Raw genomic sequence first — 18,923 nt, forward strand, 5'->3', positions numbered from 1 at the left:
CCTTGACCTGAATAATCTTATTTACTGTTAACAGGCTCCGCAGGACACTGACCTGGCTTCCAAAGACATTGTGGTTCCTACCATTTTGACACAGACTAAAGACAAACACCAAGAGTTGTAGTTTAATGAGATCCCTTGACCTAGTGTGCACCAACTGCCTACCTGTGTGGAGTACAAGACGAGAGATTGGCTGGCATAGTGGTTCTCAACCTTCCTAATGCTGCAATCCTTTAATACAGTTCCTCATGTTGTGATGACCCCAACCATAAAATTATGGTTGCTAGTTCATAACTGTAATTTGATACTGCTTTGAATCGTATTGTAAATATCAGAAATGCAGGACCCCCAAAGGGGTCCTGACCCACAGATTGAGAAATACCAAGCTAGAGCCTTCATAGTTGATTTGAGATATCTGTGCTATATATTATATATATAAAAAAATCCATTTGCAACAGATTACAGGGGAAACAACCAGTCCTTCCCACAGGAGTTCTGGCAAGCTAGTTGTCCACATCACCATACCTTGGTTAATTTCTTCCTCTTCTTGGTTCTTTTAGAAGTGCTAGGGGAGGAATTTGGGACCTGACACATCTGTTTTGAGTCTTTTTAACAGGCATTTTTTTTTTAACACTCATGTCCCTCTTCTAAAGCCAGTAAATAATTGCATCAATTTTTTCTTAAAAAAAAAAACCCTCTTTTCATTAATGGTGAAAATAGCACGTCTTTATTGTAACGATGTGGGGTACACTAGAGGCTCTATGTCTTAAAAGTCCAAAGTGACCACACACGCCACAGAGCCAACTGCTACTCATGTTTCGATAAATTTCTTTGATCCTTCTTATGCTCATCCATGTGGATTTTTAAAATAAATATGTGATACTACAAATCTATAGTTATGACCGTGTCACTGAGTATCTTCTCACATAGGGGCCACTGTGACCCACCATCTTTGTACTATAATAATGTGTTTTAGGTGATTTCCATCATTGTCACTTATTAAGTGTTTCTGTTTTTTGGCTGTTTAGATAATGGTTGTGTGTGTGTGTGTGTGTGTGTGTGTGTAAACATCTTTGTGTCTCTGAACATTTAAGGATATATTCTATATTCCCAGAAGCAGAAATACTAGGTCAGAATGTGTACCTGTTTTAAGGCTTTGATGAGTTGCTTTAAAATATGCCGAGCCAGATTCCAGCTGCCATCTGCCCATCACAGATGTGTCTCACTGCCTAATTGCTCTGGAACAGGGTGGAAAGATGTTGACAAAAGTCATGAGAACAAGGGACAAGAAACTGAGAGGAGTACAAGATATCGGGGGACATGAAGAGTGGCCTGTGAATAAAGTAGGGCATGAGTAACAAGACAGAAAACACAGGGAAATTGGGCTGAGATCCGGTGCGGAGCACTGAAAGCCACTTTAGGATAGTACTGAGGAGCTATGAGCAGAGTTTTGAACAAGGAAGTGAGGGCCCAGGGCTCTGCCTTGGGAGATTGAGGATGTAATAGACTGCCTCAGGCCATTCCTGCCTAATTCTCTCCTGCTCCTTTCTCTCTGGGCACTGTTTCCCAGGCCGGGTTGGCCTACTTCCCTGCTCTTTTGTTAAGAACTGTTTGCAGATTCTCCCTGGGTTCTTTCTGCCGGTTTCCCTGGAGCTGTCTGGCAGGACGTGCCATATTACCTTCATTTCAGTAATTTGACATACTGCTCTTCACAGGCTCTAAGTTCCCATGTCTGAATCCTTAGGTGCTCACTGTGTATGGGGCACAGCAGAAGCTGACAAACATTGTCAGAGGACTCCCAGTACTGCATATGAGTTGTTTAACACTATACATGCTTACCTTAGGCAAAGGAATGCATGCTGCAGTTCAGTAAGACGTTAGATGTCTCAGCCCAGGTTTTATTTCAGAGCCAACATGGTTGCCCTGTAGGCATCCCTCCTTCCCTTCATGGCCTAAGGACTTGGAGTTGCAGATGCCCAGAAATCATGCACACTCCTGCATATCAGACAGCTCCACCCCAGAGGTGTTTGGAAGTCTTAATTATGTATAAGAACATTTATTCAAAATATTAATGAGAAAACCATAAAATTGGTGGTGATATCTACACACAGATTTGCAAGATATTGTATGTTGATATTTAATGTTTAAATGACATTTAAACATTTATTTTTAAAACTTAAGGACAAAAACAGAAAAAAAAATCTCTCCAGAAGTAACTATTTTTAATTGTTTCTAGTCAATGCCCTGTGTTACTTTGTATTAAGTTCAACAGTCCGGTATAATACATTGTTCTTCAGGCCAAACTTAAGAGCCCAACTTTCATTCTCACGTCCCCCAGTGTTTCTAAACTTTTTGGTGTAGTGCCCTTTTAAATGAGCTTGAATATTAAAATTCAGCATTCCTTAAGTATATACTATCACGGCTCCTCCTTCATAAAATAACATAGGATAATTCCAATTATTGGCAACTGCTGTGAGGAACTCCCTCCTCCCTGACCTGACACTTCCCGCCCCCGAGGATGGAAGCTTAGTGCAGGAAACATGAAAGATAACTGCTGTACACAAACCTCCGGCCTCGTCAAGAAAGTGCTGGTGCTTTTAGGAGGATTCGGCTGTGCACTGCTACTTTACCCCTCTCATAGAGAGAGCTGCCTGGGTCTCTCACAGTTGGGATCGGTTGGCTTTCAATTCCACCTTGAGATGGAAACGCAACTCTGAACCTGTTCTGTATTATCACTTAGATCACTCAAGGATAGGTAGAGGTAGGCTTTTTCCTCCCCCTTGGGCCTTTTCTTGTCTTTTAGGAAGTGCCTGTCATCTGTGTGAGTGGACAGACTGCTTTGTCAGTAATTGTCAGCAAGGTGTCATTTCATCTCTGCAGTCAGCTGCCCCTGCTTCCGGAAGGGCTTGGCATTCTCTATAGTAGCTGTACCGTCCCTCTCGGGGATGCATATCAGGTGTTTACATTTTGATTTATAACAGTAGCAAAGTTACAGCTATGAGGTAGCAACAAAGTACGTTTATGGTTGGGGGTCACCACAGCATGAGGAACTGTATTAAGGGGTCACAGCATTAGGAAGGTTGAAAACCACCGCTCTATAGGCTGCCCAGCAAGTCACCTGTCCACGACTCTTCCTTACCCTCCATGATGCTTGAGACATGGTGTGCATCCCCTGCTGTGCATGCTATGCTAGCCAGTGGAGAGCTGGCTTCTCCTATCTGTTCCCACCTCCTGATAGGGGTAAATCAGGGCTCTGGGCCTGCTTACCATGCTGCTTTTACTTGGGCCCGTGCTCCCTATTTGAACTGTGCTCATGAGGGAAGCCTTGAACTCACTGAGCTGCCTCCCAGTGCTTGCTTTCCTGTCTGCGAGACTGCTCTTAACTCCGTGGTAGTGCAAGCATTGGGGATGTGGGCTTTCTTTAACTTGGTCTCTCACTAGACTGTATCCCTTGGAAATAATTCTGAGACAAAATAGGGTTGCAATTCAACTCTTTAAAAAAAATACTTTTATGGTAAAAACTCAAAGGGGTACAAGATAGAAAGGCAGAGTCCCAACCCTTTTTACTTTGAGATACATACATTAGTATCTGTGTATATATTCATAAATCTTTTGAAAACACCCTGTAATCCTGCAGTGTAGAGTATATACTCACGTGGCATTTGAGATTCGCTTTTTTTTTTTTTTACTTATATATTTGGATGTCTTGTTCTGTTTAATGAATTCATCATATTGTAGTGTGTGGACATGCTATAATTAATTTCAATGTTTCCTTTATTGGTGGATTCTTTTGTCTTTCTGTTTGAAAATCTCTAATCATATATATTTTTTTCCCTTGATTTGCCATTAACTTCAATAATGATAAACATTTACAGAGTGACTCCTGTTTCTGGCACTAGACAAAGTACGTCAGGTCATGTGCTTGAGTTACGGTGATAACTATCTAACAGGAAGACACAGGCATAGAGAACTTAGACCTGAACATGTGACAGCCACAGAAATGCCTGAGCATTTATTCAGTATTACTGAGTCAACCCGCAGGGGCAAAGGAGAGTTTGAAGCAGGACAGTGAAGGATGCGTGAGAGCTGACAAGAAGAGCGGCAAGTAAAGGCGCTTCCACAAGACCTGACTTTAGTGCGTGGTAGGAGGTCAGAGCCGACTCCCTCAGATTGTCCCCAGACTCCACACAGGCACTGTGACACACACGTGCCTCCCCTCAATATAAGTAAATAAATGGAAGAAAAAACTATGAAGTTCTAAGGTGAAAAAGGATAATGAGATTTCCTAGGGACCAAAGAAAAATCAATCATTGGATTTTTCCTCCCTGTGGTTGGTGTTTATTTTGAGATCGTAGTATAATTATGACATTTCTCCCTTCCTTTTCCTCCCTCCCATAAATCCCTTCTGCTCTCCTTCAAATTCATGGTCTGTTTTTTTTTTAACCAATTGTTACTGCATGCATGTATATACGTATGTATCTTCATACACTCATGTTCCTAAATATAACCTATTGAGTACAGATGTTGCGTGTTTTCAGGGCTGACCGTTTGGCACTAGGCAACCAATAGGTAAGCTCTTTGGGAAGAGTACTTCTCCCATTCCCAGCTTCTCTCAGTTGCCTATGGTTCTCTGTGTCAGGCTGAGGCCTTGTGGGCTTTTCCAAATGCAAGTTGGCCTGGTTGTTGATGTCCTCCTTGTTCTACTCACATCTGGGCAGTCACGTTGGCAAGACTTGATGGGTGTGGCTTGTGATGTAATGTAACTAAGGAGACCCAATCTCACAGTAAAGTCTCCGATCCGCTGGCTCTTAAAATTTTCCTGGTCCCTATTCTGCAATGGTCCCTGAGCCTTAAGTGTGGGAGTGTTTTGTTGATGTGTCCGTTGGAGTTGGGCTCTGCATTTTGGTTGGTTATGGTTTTTCTGTAGTGGTTTCTGTCTGTGACAAAGAGAAGCTTTAGAAACAGTGGTTTTTTGAGGAAAAGAGATTTCCTACAAAGAGTGGCCATGGGCAGGACAGGTCAGAGAGTGGTGCAGGGTGCAGTGGCTGCAACTGCACTGGTACACAGGTGGCCTAAGGAAGCATTCAGCAAGCGAATGGAAGGGCATGAGTTCTCTTCCCAGTGAGATGCCGCCCCTAACCCCTTTCTCCTGCAGGGTCTACACATTGCCAGAAGCACGGGAACTCTCTTTTGTATTACATTGATTTTTCAAAATTTTTATTTGTCATACTCAACCATGTCATGTTTTCTTTTCACAGAGTGTTGTAATATCAAGAAATAGGAGAAAATTCAACCATGGCCCCAAGGAAGAGAGGCGGAAGGGGGATTTCATTTATCTTTTGCTGTTTCCGAAACAATGACCACCCAGAAATCACATATCGGCTTAGGAATGATAGCAACTTTGCACTTCAGACAATGGAGCCAGCACTGCCCATGCCCCCTGTGGAGGAGCTGGATGTCATGTTCAGTGAACTTGTGGTGAGTCTCCGATGCCCATGCTATCATGGTTGATAAGTCAAGGGAGAAGAGGAGAGGGTGATGGCTTGGTTTGCTCCCTGTGTCTGAACCCTCACTGTCCTCACTGAGATATGAAGTGTGTGTGTGTGTGGGGGGCGTGGGGAAGGTATGTTGAAAAGGGTTGTATGACTCTACATCCCAGGGTTTGGTTGGTGCCTTGTGTAGGCAGAGGGATTTCAACATTTAGTGTTCAAATAGTGGTAGGTAGTATATTCACACTTGCTCTTCCTAATTCATTCTTAGTCCTCAGGCTCATACTTTGAGTGTGTAAGTAACTTGTGCATCTACTTCATACCTTCTGGTATCCCCCATTAGCCTCCGACCCCCAACACACACACTCCCATTCAGTAGTATTAGTGGAATTTGAAAGCTAGCCATGCTTTCCAGCTTGTCTTTGATCTTTCGTGAAAGACATTAGTCCCTAAGTACAGCATCATTACTTAGACTAATGATAGGATTGGAGTAACAGCTGCTGTGGGAAACTTTTTATAGATACCATCACACTGCAGAGGCCACTGTCCTCAGAGGAGATTGTGGAGCTGGCGTAGGACCTTCTCATCAAGAGATGCAGGCCGACTCATCATCTTCACGTCAAGAGGACATTATGGCATAATTTAAAGAGAGCTGGTGCAGAGATCAGCAAGGCCTTGCCTCGGTTTACTACTCTGAGTTTGCCTATTTGTGTATAGAAAGTCATGTGATTTTTCTGAGCCCATTTTCTGAAAAGTGTAGGGGAAACACCTCCTCTCAGGTTTGATGCAATATAGAAGCCAGAATAGGCCACAGTAGGTAGGGTCTTGTGCCTGACTCTTAAAGGTGCTCAGTGACGTCACAGGAGTGCTGTCTCCTCATGGCCAACATTTCCTAGTAGAGTTTGTTCTCATTGGACCATGTTGATTGTGTGACCGGAACTAGAGAGTGTGGCCTCTTGCTTGACTCTTAGTGCAGAGAATAGCGCGTGTCGCTGCCCGCCAGGGGACTGACACTGCTGTTGCAGCTTTCACAGATAAGAACTGAGAAGGGAAGATGAGCCAGCTGATCTGAAGCTGAAGGGAAGATGCAGAGCTGAGGTTTGCATTTTAGTCTCGGGGAGAAATGAGCCTATTTTTGAGCAGAGTTGATTAGGATAAAAAGAGATAGCTTATGATTGCATGTTTGTACTTTATGATATTGAAAATTTTATTCACTCTCCCATCTCTACTTTATGAAAAACTTTATTTTAGGTTTCAAATCAGAAAGCTATAACCAGCTGTGCTGGGGCATGCTTGCAAGCTCAGCACTGGAGAAGTGAGGTGGGAAGACTGGGAATTCAAGGTCATCTCTGTCCCACTGTGAACTCAGGGCCAGCCTGGGCTGCACATGAGCACACGAGTACACACACACACACACACACACACACACACACACACACACACACACATGCCCACACATGCATACTCATGCACATGTGAATATACATGGTAAGGGATTTGGTTCAATCTGTAGGTTCCTGCCTGGCATTCCTGACACAGCACCTAAGGGAGGAAGAGCCTCCTTGGCTTTCAGTCCACAGTGACAGGAAGGCATGGCAGCAGGGGTGTGGCACTGCTCGTTAGTCACCTTGTCTGACGTCAGGAAGCAGAGACTCAGAGATGGACGTTTCTCCTTTGCATCACTCTAGGACTCCAGCCCATGGATTGCTGCTGCCTACACGGAGGGTGGGTCTCGCCTGCTCTGTTAAATCTTTCAGAGAACAACCTCATAAACACCTTCAGACTTGTGTATCCCTGATGATTCCAGGTCTGAATGAGTTGACAATGAAGGTTAACCACGATGCCTGGATTCAGTCCCCAGAATTGCATAAACTGGGCATGGTGACTTGGAGGATCAGAAGTTCAAGGTCATCCTAGGTTCCATAGCAAGTTTAAGGCCAAGTTGAGGCCTGGGATACGTGGAAACCCTATCCCAAATGGGGGAAAAAAACAAAATACACACACAAAGGAAGTTAGACTTGGCCTTCCGTTGCTGATAGCAGCAGAGGGATGGATCAGGAGGGTCTAGTATGACCAGAAGAGCAAATCCTCCTCAGGGACCGTGTGTGTGCTTGTTGTGAGATGAACAACAGGGGATGAGGAATATAGCCAGGGAGACTCTCAGCAAATGATCTGCCACCGGAACTGAAGGTGGGGAAGAAGGGCAGGTGGCTGGCTCTGCTGTGGCATTGAAACCTTCTTGTCCCACCAGCAAAGCCTCCCCCTGCATGAATGCTGCCTGCTCTCCCCAGGTCAGCTGCAGTCCTGTTCTTGGAAAGGAAGCAGCAGTATCCAAGCCTGCAAGTAGCATGTCCCCGGGGCCCACTTCCCATTGCCAACACAAATCACATGAACACGTTTGAGAACACAGGCTAAGAAAGTGTCTTTCTTTGTAGGGGTTGGCACCACTAGTCACATGGCCAAGGCTGAGGTCACCGAGATGGCCAGAGGATGCCTGGTCCTCTCCCAGGGAGGGGCTGTGAATCATATGCCATGTGGCTGTGGAGAAGGGCAGTCACGGTGCATTTATGGCTTGGTTTTATTTCCTGCTCATACTGCTTTACAACCGAAAGTGTATCTCTGAGGAGAGGTGCGCCCCTGGTAGCTGAAGGCCTTGAGGATTGTGGTGCCCCGGGAGAGCTAGCATCCCTGCATAGCCTGCATCTGTGCTCCCTTCAGCTTGTTCTTAGACTCCTGAATTGAGACCTACCCAGGAGCTGGCGGTGGCAGCTCCATGTACATCTTGGAGACCGCTTCTCTGCATTCAGAGGGAGAAAATTCCGCTCTCTGCTTATTGATGTCTCTATTGTGTATGAGAAAATTGCCTACAGCTGCTAGTTGTTAAAAAACCAATGCCAGACCAGAACCTTAAGCCAAAACCATTGGAAAACAAATTATCTTGAGGTTTGTGTCTGTCCTGGTGAGTGACGATGGATTTTTGTCTACCTCTGACTTCAGGGACTTAGACCACAAACCCTTCCAATTGCCAGGGGAGGCCCAAGGCTACAGAGGTGGGCTCAAAGCTGCTGGAAGTCTTTCCTCTGGGTCCTCCTGTGCAGTTATACAAGTGCTGTGCCCTTATACCAGGAAGGGAGTGGTGGCAGAGAGGGCCTGGCTCATCAGTCAGCACAACTGGCTGCCTGCTCTGCCTGTAGTCTAGGAGGAATTTCTTTCAAGGCAGGTTCTATTTGAATTTGAGCTTGATTCCTTTTCTAGAAAATGAGGATCACACAATCTCAGTGAGAGAGGTTCTGTAAAGATTGAAGAAGATAACTAAAACAACATCAGAAACCAAAATCAAAATGCTGGTATCTAGTGGATCTGGTATTACAAGACTAGATTCCAAGCTACTTGGGAGGTTGAAGCAGGAGGCTTCTAAGTTCAAAGCCAGCATAATGAGACCTTGTCTTAAATAAGTGGAATGCTTTGTGTATATCTCACTGGTATGGGTTAGCATGTGAGAGGGCCTATATTCAATCTCCAGTACAGGAAGAATGAAGGAAGGAAGGGAGGGAAGGAGGGAGGGAGGGAGGGAAGGAGGAAGGAAGGAAGGGAGGGAGGGAGAGAGAGATGAATTATAGTTTACAACTAAGTACAGCAGGATGGGAGATAATTCAAGTCTTTTCTGAGAACAAAACTCTCAGCAAATGTCCAGTTTTCCCCCTTTCTTGGAATCTAATCTGTTTGCTGTGTGAGCTCTGACTTGCTGGCCCCTTTTCCCTCTGCATCTGCTGGAAGGCATCTTATCAGAGTGGGTTATTATCCCTTATCCTGTCTGATGAGTCACTCGTGACATTCCTAAAAAGTGATACAAGTGACTTTTTTTCAGGACAGCATATCACAGCCTTATCATCTCATTAATGAAGCAAACCGGGAAGGAGGTTGATGAGCATGTGAACCTTTAAAGAGACAGCCAGGCCATAAGACAAGCAGGGCAGTAAGAATTGGAGGCACTTGGTCCACACCATTTTTTCTTCTGCTGGGGATCAAACCCAGAGCTTTGCATTTGCTGGACAAGTGCTATCCCACCAAGCTACACCAGCCCACCTCCTGTACCTTCAACTCACTGCTTCTTAGGGTATTATTCGCCATAATGCATTTACCTGTTCACCATGTTCATCCATGCAATATACACAGCCCTACCTGCAGCCACCATCCAAACCAATCTAAGCATTCTTGTTGCCCTTACACAACCTTCATGTCCATTGATTGTCACTTGGCGTCCGCTCTGAAAGCCCTCGAACTGCCTCTGTCTTGGGAATTTCTTGGACAGTTTGAACAAATGTAATCACAACGTGTAGACCTTAATAACTGGCATCTTTTATATAATATCATGATATCTAAATTCATCTATTGTGTGAATGCCAGTTCTTCATTTCCGATCATTGCCAAAACCACCCCATCTTAGAGATACATCACATTCTAAGAATCCATTTTAGATATTTATTTTTATATTTTGCCAGCAAGAATATTATGAAAAGTGATGCTATGAACATGTATATGGAACTTTTTGCATGTAAATGTTTGTGGCTTTCATGGGTCCAGACCTACAAGTAGACAAGCTTAGACCTAAAAGATTCTGTTTAATTTTGAGAGCTATCAGACTGTTCTAAAGTGGCCAAACTGAGACACACTCATTCTCTCTCTCTCTCTCTCTCTCTCTCTCTCTCTCTCTCTAATAAATGAGTGTGTGTGCGTGTGTGTGTGTGTGCGCGCGCGTGTGTGCATGCATGCGCATGACAGAGAGAGAGAGTGTGTGTGTTATGTGATGTGTATATGTGGGCACATATGCTATACCTATGGCAGTCATAAAGACAACTTTGTGAAATCAATTTTCACCTTTATGTGATTTCTGGGAATTGAACTCAGATCATCAGGCATGTTCCACAAGAGTCTTTACCCTACTAAACCATTTTACCTGATATCTATCTATCTATCTATCTATCTATCTATCTATCTATCTATCTATCTATCTTTCTATCTATCTATCTATCTATCATCTGTATCAACTTTTCAACATCTTTGCCAACACTTGTTTTTATTCATTCTTTCCCACCTTTTCATATATTCTAGTCTGTGGTCTATGTGTATTGTGTAAAATAAGGTTTCCTGATAATTTCTAACTCATGGATTATTACAACTGAGTCTCTCATTGATGTATCTGATCAGTTGGCACTAACTGTGTGTTATGCCAGTTGAACCACCCTGTTCTCTACCCTGCCTGTTCTCCGCCCTTACCCCTCCATTTCTTACTCTTTGTTCTTTGCCTAGATGAAAATAAAGAGCACAACGGGTCTGTGACAGCAGTGGTGCCTTACAATTAGATGCAGCTGTGTTCACCCCATACTTAGATGGTCTCATCTAACCATCTGGGAAGCCCTAGACACAGCCCTGTAAATTGTCTTGCTCAATTAGCTTGTATTATCAAGTATCAAGCATCCTTGTATTGGAGGATAAGCAGACAGTGTGTTACTCAGCCATAGATTGATTATTCTGATGTGAGTGTGTGCTAAGTGCTGGTCTGTGCTAGATCCCAAGGGGACACAACACCGCCCTTGATGATGCTCTTGAGCAGTGACGACAGGCCTCTCAACACGCAGCCCTGTCACATTTGACCCAGTGCTGAGAGGGGCTGCTTCCTGTCATGTGTGACCCAGTTTCTGAAAGATTGGCCTCTTCCTGTCACATTTGACCCAGTGCAAAGGAAGGGCAGCTCAGGCTCAAACATGAGGGGTTTTTGTTTTTTGTTTTTGTTTTTTTTTTGGAAGAGGGTTTATTCACCCAATTTTCATGATAGGTTTTCCTGGAATAAAATTCCCAGTCTCTCTTCCAGCACCACTGTTCTTTGGCATGTGCATAGCTCAGTCTTTTCCCGTCTCTACTAAAGTGCATTTGTATCCAATTTCAGGAAACTTTCTTAAAATCCTTTCATTCGTTCTTTGAGACTTCCACAATATGTACAATGCATTTGGTTACATCCACCCTCCATTTTCCCTCCAATCCCTCTTACTACCCTCTATTCTTCTCTGTACTCCCTGTCCTCTTTTCTTAACCCAGTATCTAATCATTGCTGTCCATATGTGTATGGGTGTAGGACCATCCACTAGAGCATGGTCAATCTACGTCCCTGAAGAACACTGACTTTCCTATCTCCACAGCTTTCAGTTGTCAAAGATCCTCAGCTAGAGAGGGGTCTTCGTGAGCCCCCACTCCATCTATGCTAGGGTTATGACTGGTTTGATGTTGGGTAGGTCTTATGCAGGCAATCACATTGCTGTGAGCTCATGAGTGCACTGGGCCTGCCTTGAATACAGTTAGTCTGTCTGTGCTGGTCCTTGTTTGTCAACTTGACACAGTCCTAGACATACCTGGGAAGATAGAATCCTACTGGAGAAAATGGCTTCCCAAGATTGGCCTGTGGGGCATTTCCTTAATTAATGATTGACACAGGATGTCCCAGCCCAGGGGTACTGTCATTCCTGGGCAAGGTCTGCAGTATAGAAGAAAGCGAGCTGCGCAAGCCAGAAAGCAGCACTTCTATGGGCTTCTGCTTCAGCTGTTGCCTCCAGTTTCCTGCCTTAGTTCCTGCTTTGACCTTCCTCGGCACTGGGGTGTTATCTGGAATTGTAAGATGAAATGAACCTATCCTTCCACAGACTGGTTTGGTCATAGTTCTTATCACAGCAACAGAAACCCACTAAGACACTTCCCAGTGTCTTGCTCTTACAATCTGTGCCTACTTCTCTGCTGTGTTCCCTGAGCAATGTTGATAGAGAATATGTCTTAGTTAGTGTTTTACTGCTGTAAACAGACACCATGACCAAGGCAAGTCTTATAAAGGACAACATTTAATTGGGGCTGGTTCACAGGGTCAGAGGTTCAGTCCATTATCATCAAGGCAGGTGGGAGCATGGCAGAGTCTGGACAGACATGGTACAGGAGGAGTTGAGAGTTCTACATCTTCATCTGAATTTGACTAATAGAATACTGGCTTCCAGGCAGCTAGGGTGAGTCTTAAAGCCCACACCCACAGTGACACACCTACTCCAAAAGGGCCACATCTTCTAATAGTACCACTCCCTAGGCCAAGCATATACAAACTATCACATAATATATCATCGTTCCGTAGGATTGAGCACTCCACAGTTAACTCATCCTGTGAGTCTCTGTATTAATCACTGTCCACGGTAATAAGCTTTTCTGATGAGGTTTGAAAGGTACATTCTTGGAGTACTGATATGTGTTTAGAAAACATTTTGATGCACCTCTGTTTAGTAAAGCAATAATAGGCTCTCCCAGCCAAGTGCTCTTGGCCAGGTTTACAATACTGGGCTTGAGTCAGCCCTGGGCAGTGGGCCTTACATCCAATCAGAAAGCTCCTGGTTACTCCTGTAACATTGCTGACACTTTTGCACCAATGAGCATATTTTACCAGATCAGTCATTATTGTAGCTCTCAGAGTCCATAGCTAGGAAAGACTGTTGATGACTCAGAAGCTTGCATAGCATTTTCTGACATGTGAAAGTTAACTATTAGGGAGGAAGCTTCTGAGTCAGTACCAGATTAATTTCTTTATGTTTTATAACCCAATTATATGGTGTTCCCAGTGACCGGGTCTTACCATCATGTTCTGGTGAAGAACCAAGACTGGGGCAGTGGATTTAATGAGCAGTATTCTACAACTGGACCTGGGCTTTAGCAGTACACTCCCATATAGGTTGTTCTATTAAATTGGGGTGTGATTGAGTGTGTTTATTTTGTTTTTTAGAAAGCTTTTGAGAATATAGATTATTCTGCCCCACCCACTAGCCATGAGAATTATCTCCTTTTTAAAGCTTTTGAAATCATTCCTCTTATTCCTGGGGCTATTATAAGCTCTTTTAAATAATAAAATTGATTATTCTGTTATCAGAATCAATGAGAAAGTGCATCATGTTTTAACTCCTTATTTTTTAAAATGTGCCTTTGTACTAAACTAAAACCATGGCTAAGAATAGAAAGTTTCTTACAAGAGCTACTTATTCCCCATCTCTACTGGAAGATGGGGAGAATCTGGGTGGTGGGAACATGGAATTTTAAACGGAGAGAAGAAAAAACTGGCTGTAAGGAATCTTGAGTTTGATCTACTGTTTTTTAATTGGAGCATTAAGATTTCTGGTAACCAAGCAAAGGAAATCAGATTTTATATGTAGGATACCGTTAGAGCATTCAGTTGTCTAGAAGCCAAGAACCAGAATCAAAGGAAGGTTTTGGGATTCAGATTGTTGTGGTCCCATGGGGTCTATTCTCAACTGACAGACTAATAAAGGATAAAAGGGAATCTCTAGGTAAAGGACATAGTCAGTTGTCAGTGAAGGAAAAAAAAATTGAGTCGATTTTCCAATGACACTTTGTGTTTTTGAGTAAATTAGCGTGATGTGTTCTGGGTAAGAACTGCTCAAGCCAGTGTGATAATTTGCATTACATCACAGAGGGAAGTGGCAGTGTAGATGTAAGTGTGCACCGTGCTAAAGTCCCTGTGCACGTGTGCGTATGTGTCACTATGCTGTGAGCTGCTGCCAATGTGCAGTTGGCTTAAAGGAGGTAAAGTTGACTATAAATGCAGAACTTGATAAACTAATCGCTCTGACCCTGAGAGGAGCTAATGGTTTATAATAGAGACTAACGTTGATCTGTGTGTTTACATACCAGTGTCTGCTGTGTTCTTAATAGAACATTGTGTTGCTTCTAAAGTCAAAGGAAGGCTGGGAGCAGAGTGTTACCCAGTAGATGTTACGTATTTCTTTGTTTTGGCTTAGACCTGTCTGCTTAAAAAATTTCCCTATGGTCAAAATGTCTTTGTAAGTTTCCTTCTAGTCTTCTGATTGATCAAAGCTTAGGGAAAGACTATCCCTTCCAACCCTGAGTATTTTGTCTTCCCAAGATCATTATAAGACATTTTACAATAAGCTATTAAATTTAGATAATTTTTTCCTTTGTGTTTGATACAGTGTTGTCAGTCTAGTTGCTGTCAGTCTCTAAATTCTTCCTAATGTTAGATGAAAGAGATGGGGTGAGAGGACATAAAGACATAGAAAGAGAACATCTTCTTGTTTAATTGAAATGGTGGCTGGAGGGGTGGCACCTGTCCTAGGCCTGTGGAAATGGAGGCAGGCCATCGTTGGCTGTACATGGAGTTTGTAGTCAGCCTTGGGCTACAGGGAGAGTGTCAACAAGCAAACACCACTGTAACTCTATGAATTAATTATGCTGTTGAGAAAATAGCTTTAGATCCCTTCGGTTCTGATCAGTTCTACTAATATGAAACCTAAAGAGACTGCGAGTGGTGTATAGCTGCTTACTACGGGCTATAATTGAAAACATGACCACTAAAGTTAGTCCTTCGGCTCCCAGGTGCAAATTACATAGCCAAGATTCTGTACTGACTACCCGCTCTGTACTTGACCCCACTAACCCAGCTTTAAGGGCTAAACGGCCAAGGGGCTGGTTTGATCTCTGTGCGTCATTATAGGCTTTGGGTAAGCTTTCAAGTGAAATTTTTTCTTGTACTTCATTTTTTAAAAAAGTTATTTGACGGTCTCATAGACAAAAGTATAGCATTCTAATTATTTCCCCACCTTGTGTTTTAAAAGCACCTTATGTGCTGTAGCAATGGCTAGAAGATCTGTTGGTTTGTACACACAACTTCTGAGAATTTATTCTGATGCTGTCAGCACCACCACTTGTTCTCACCGTACCATGACCCTAGCCTAGCATGAGCAGGGCATGCTTCAGCTTTAGATTACCTGTGAATGTGCTCACACCACGCCCACAACCCTCCCCTCTCACCTCCTGTTCAGAGTGCCTCTGCGTGCAAAACCGTGTCTCGATTCTCACCCTGGGAGCTCAGTGACCAGCTCTGTCTTCAGCTATGCTTTTCCTGGCTCATGGATAAAGAGTTGGAATTTTCTTTGCTGAAAAAAATATCCCTCCTTTTAGAAGCTGCATATTTTCTCTTATCCAGTTTTAAATGGATTCATTAAAAACACTCTACAGCTGCCAGCTTCTTACTTCTGCACATTGCAAAATTCAAGAACAAAGTTCAATGCAGCGACTGAAAGCCAACGAAATAAACATAGGGGTTGTTTTCTGGAAAGATGGGCAACTACCAAATTTAGAAGGAGCCAGAAAGCCCTTTCCCAGTTCTCTTGCCAGTTAACTTGAGTTTAATCCTCAGTGGCTATCGCTTCACGTCAGACCTGGGCTGTAGACGCAGCTGTGCACTTTCAGAGAGCAGGGTGGTGCGGATGTCCCAGCATCTGAGGGTCCTAACTATGGGGTCTCAGGGCCGGGAAGGAGTGCCTAGTCCAGAGGGTGGGTGCACAATGTGTGCTTCTTGCCTGGATGCTGTGTGAGTGCATCCTGGTGGTTAAAGCTTAGCATGTGAAATGTGTATTAAGTAGTGGGGTGTGTGTGTGTGTGTGTGTGTGTGTGTGTGTGTGTGTGTACACACCCGTGACTGCTGAATACTCCAGCGACAGGTTTGTTCTGCGACTGTTTCTTGGAATAGTGATGATACATTTGGGCTGATGTGTTTGCATCCCCTCCCCCACTACTGTCATCTTTTCTATTCATCTTTGTCATTTGGCTGTTACTATGGTAATGTCAGAGTGCCCTGCAGGCAAGGGACCAAATTAAAAGAAGGTTTAAGAAGTCATTTTACTCCTAAATCTGCCTACCAAGGGCTAGGGAGGGTAGCTCAGTCTTCTAGTGTGAGGTCCCGAGTTCAGATGTCCAGCACCAGCCTAAGAGCCCAGTGCAGCAGTGTGGCTTTTAATGCCAGCACTAGAGTTGGGGACGGGCAGGCCGGTGGACTCCAGAGTGGTTGGCTGGCCCATCTGTCTGGATCAATAAGCTCCACCTTATTGATGAACACCTGCAAGCACACGTGCACATGTCCACATGAACCCTCCCCCACAACACACACACACACACACACACACACAGACACACACACACACAGACACACACAGACACACACACACACACACACACACACACACACACACACACACACACACACACACACACAGAGAACAAAGTTTCTCCAGTGCATATTACTTGGTGAAGTAAGTAAGTAACTATGCTGTGGGAAGAGCCTCTGCTGGATTGTCTTTTGACCCAGTTAATGCTGAAATGTGTCAGATGAGCTGCCAAACAAGTCTCTTGAGTGTGTGGGAGGGGCCTGGACCTAAGAGCAGAACTGGGATGAGCAGGAGGGACCTGCAGGGAGCTCTGGCTCCAGCCTCCCACTGGCCTCTGGGGTGTCTTACAGTTTGTCACTGTGGCTGGCTCAGTCTCTCCATTCAGTTGGAAAAACACGGCTTAGAAGTGCTCCATACTTGCTCAACTGAAGCTGCACTAGAGTCTAATTCTGACTCTATCTGGGGAAACGATTTAGCTGCTTAGAGCAGTTACTTGGTTTAGAGGACTGGCTGGCTGATGCCGATCAGATTAATTAAAAATTGAAGTCACCCCAATGGGTTTCTAGTCACATAGCAAAAGATGAAGGACTCTAGGTGTAGCTGTAGAGTTTGTCTAGCAAATGGGATAGAGTTTGTATTGTCTGCTCATGAGGGGAAAGAAAGGAAATAGTCGGTAAAGCATTAGTAGCAAAATGCTAGGTGTTCTGTTGGTCAGCCTTTGCTTGTGGGGTTTCTCTCTTGTTTGTCTGTAGCACATGAAAATGTGTCTGTCTCTCAGACGTAGAACATACCTAAGAGATGGCGAGTCATCTTGTGGCGGTCTGTGTATGACTTAGGGTGTTGGCAGAAGTGCCATAGGCTGAATCCCTCAGGATCCACCTGTGAACATGCCCAGGCCTTTCTGGATAGAAAGCTTTGTGTTATAGACCTTTTCCTTTCTGGCCTTCCTGACTGGTTAGGAGCAGGAGTCTCTCAACTACTACCACCCAACAGTGTTCTCAGGGTCATTCTGAATCAGTTTTAAGAGATATTAGCAACCCATGAGTCTTGGGTATGACAGCCCCAGGTCGCGGTGGGGTGGAGGTTTGTAAGTTTAATGAGTTACTGCTGTTTAATAGTATATTTATTCCTCCATACATCCATAAAAGTGACTTTTTTTCCCATCAGAGGATCACACCTTGGTATCCACATTCCTCGTCTGGTCTTTTCTAGTTATCATGTACCTCTGACCCTCTAGCCTCTGACCTCCAGTATTGTAGAGCATACTATGGGAAAAGAGGGTTCCATCCTGAGAGGGCACTGTGGGTGCTGGTGTATCCTTGAGGTACTCCAGAGAAGGTTACAGCCCACTCAGTATGTAGGAACTTGGGTGTGACTAGAGTCTGGGGATTGGATTTGTTTGCCATGGGCAATTTTGTAGGACAGTAAAGACTTGTTTGAGTCATAGACTTGAGAGTTCTCTGAACTGTGTCTATGCAATCAGATGGAAGGTTAGCTTGTCAAGGATAATTATAAAGCAAAACAAAACACAACAAAACAAACTACAAACATAATAAACACACAAAATGGTGATGGTGAATGACTGAGCAGGAGTACCCCAAGGGCTTTAGTTCTCCTTCCTTGTTTTTCTTACTCTCCACCCCCAATTCTGGTATTGCACAAATGACATCCTAACCTCTGTCACTCTGTACATTTTTGTCCCTGTGTGGGTGAGCTGACCTCATTAGAAATAGACTACTGGTCTACCACACCCTATAGAACCTCCAGTAGGCTGAAGGTCTTATATGTAATCTTACATTTCAGTCACTTAAAATCTCAGAAAACAGTGTGTCTTGTCTGGCGTTTCCAATTTCCCCATGGTTGTTGTCTCCTGTTATTGGGTGGAATTGGTGGAGCCAAGTGCGACAAGAAGGGGGGTACCCATTTTGTTCTAGTGTCCCCCGGTGCTTCTCCATGACTAGCTCTTTTTTTTTTTTTTCTTTTTTCTCCTTTCCCCTTTAGAAGGCATTCCCGAACCTCCACTGCCTGGTGTGTCCCAGTCTTTTCTGCCACATGTCTCTTTCTCGCCCTCCTCAAAAAGGGTTTTTGTTTTGTTTTGTTTTGTTTTGTTTTGTTTTAAATCTCGGAAAACAGAGTTTGTAATAAAGTACTAATCTTCCTACTCATTCAAGACCTTTATTGTATATTATTTCAAAATGCCTTCCTTTGCTTTATCTAGCAAATCAGTGTGTTTCCTTTTATTGATGTGTTCTGTGCTGATTGTTTTCTGATTTATGTGGGTTTCTCCCTTGAGCTACTTGGTCACACTAAAGGGTAAGTGTAGGGCCAGTGAGATTTCTTTGTCCACACTCTGTCAGAGTGCAGGCTTAATAGTACATTTTGGTAGGGCTAAGCCTAGAACTGTGGTTCCCACAGCTGGCCCTCCTTCAGAGTT

The 18,923-nt window shown here is 43.9% G+C and overlaps 1 protein-coding gene across 10 annotated transcripts in view; it reads left to right on the top strand.

Moving 5' to 3' along the window:
- Daam1 (dishevelled associated activator of morphogenesis 1) overlaps positions 1-18,923 on the top strand; it is a 160,577-nt gene that overhangs the window by 58,393 nt on the left and 83,261 nt on the right. For all 10 annotated transcript variants that reach the window (XM_087553227.1, XM_087553229.1, NM_001433961.1 and 7 more), the window contains one exon: positions 5,256-5,475. In XM_087553227.1, coding sequence (XP_087409353.1) covers positions 5,293-5,475 — 183 coding nt within the window. In that variant the 5' untranslated portion in view covers positions 5,256-5,292. The remainder of the gene's footprint in view (positions 1-5,255; positions 5,476-18,923) is intronic.

This window comes from Rattus norvegicus, chromosome 6, assembly GCF_021556685.1.
Source record: "Rattus norvegicus strain SHRSP/BbbUtx chromosome 6, alternate assembly SHRSP_T2T, whole genome shotgun sequence".
In the NCBI taxonomy this organism is placed as follows: Eukaryota; Metazoa; Chordata; class Mammalia; order Rodentia; family Muridae; genus Rattus; species Rattus norvegicus.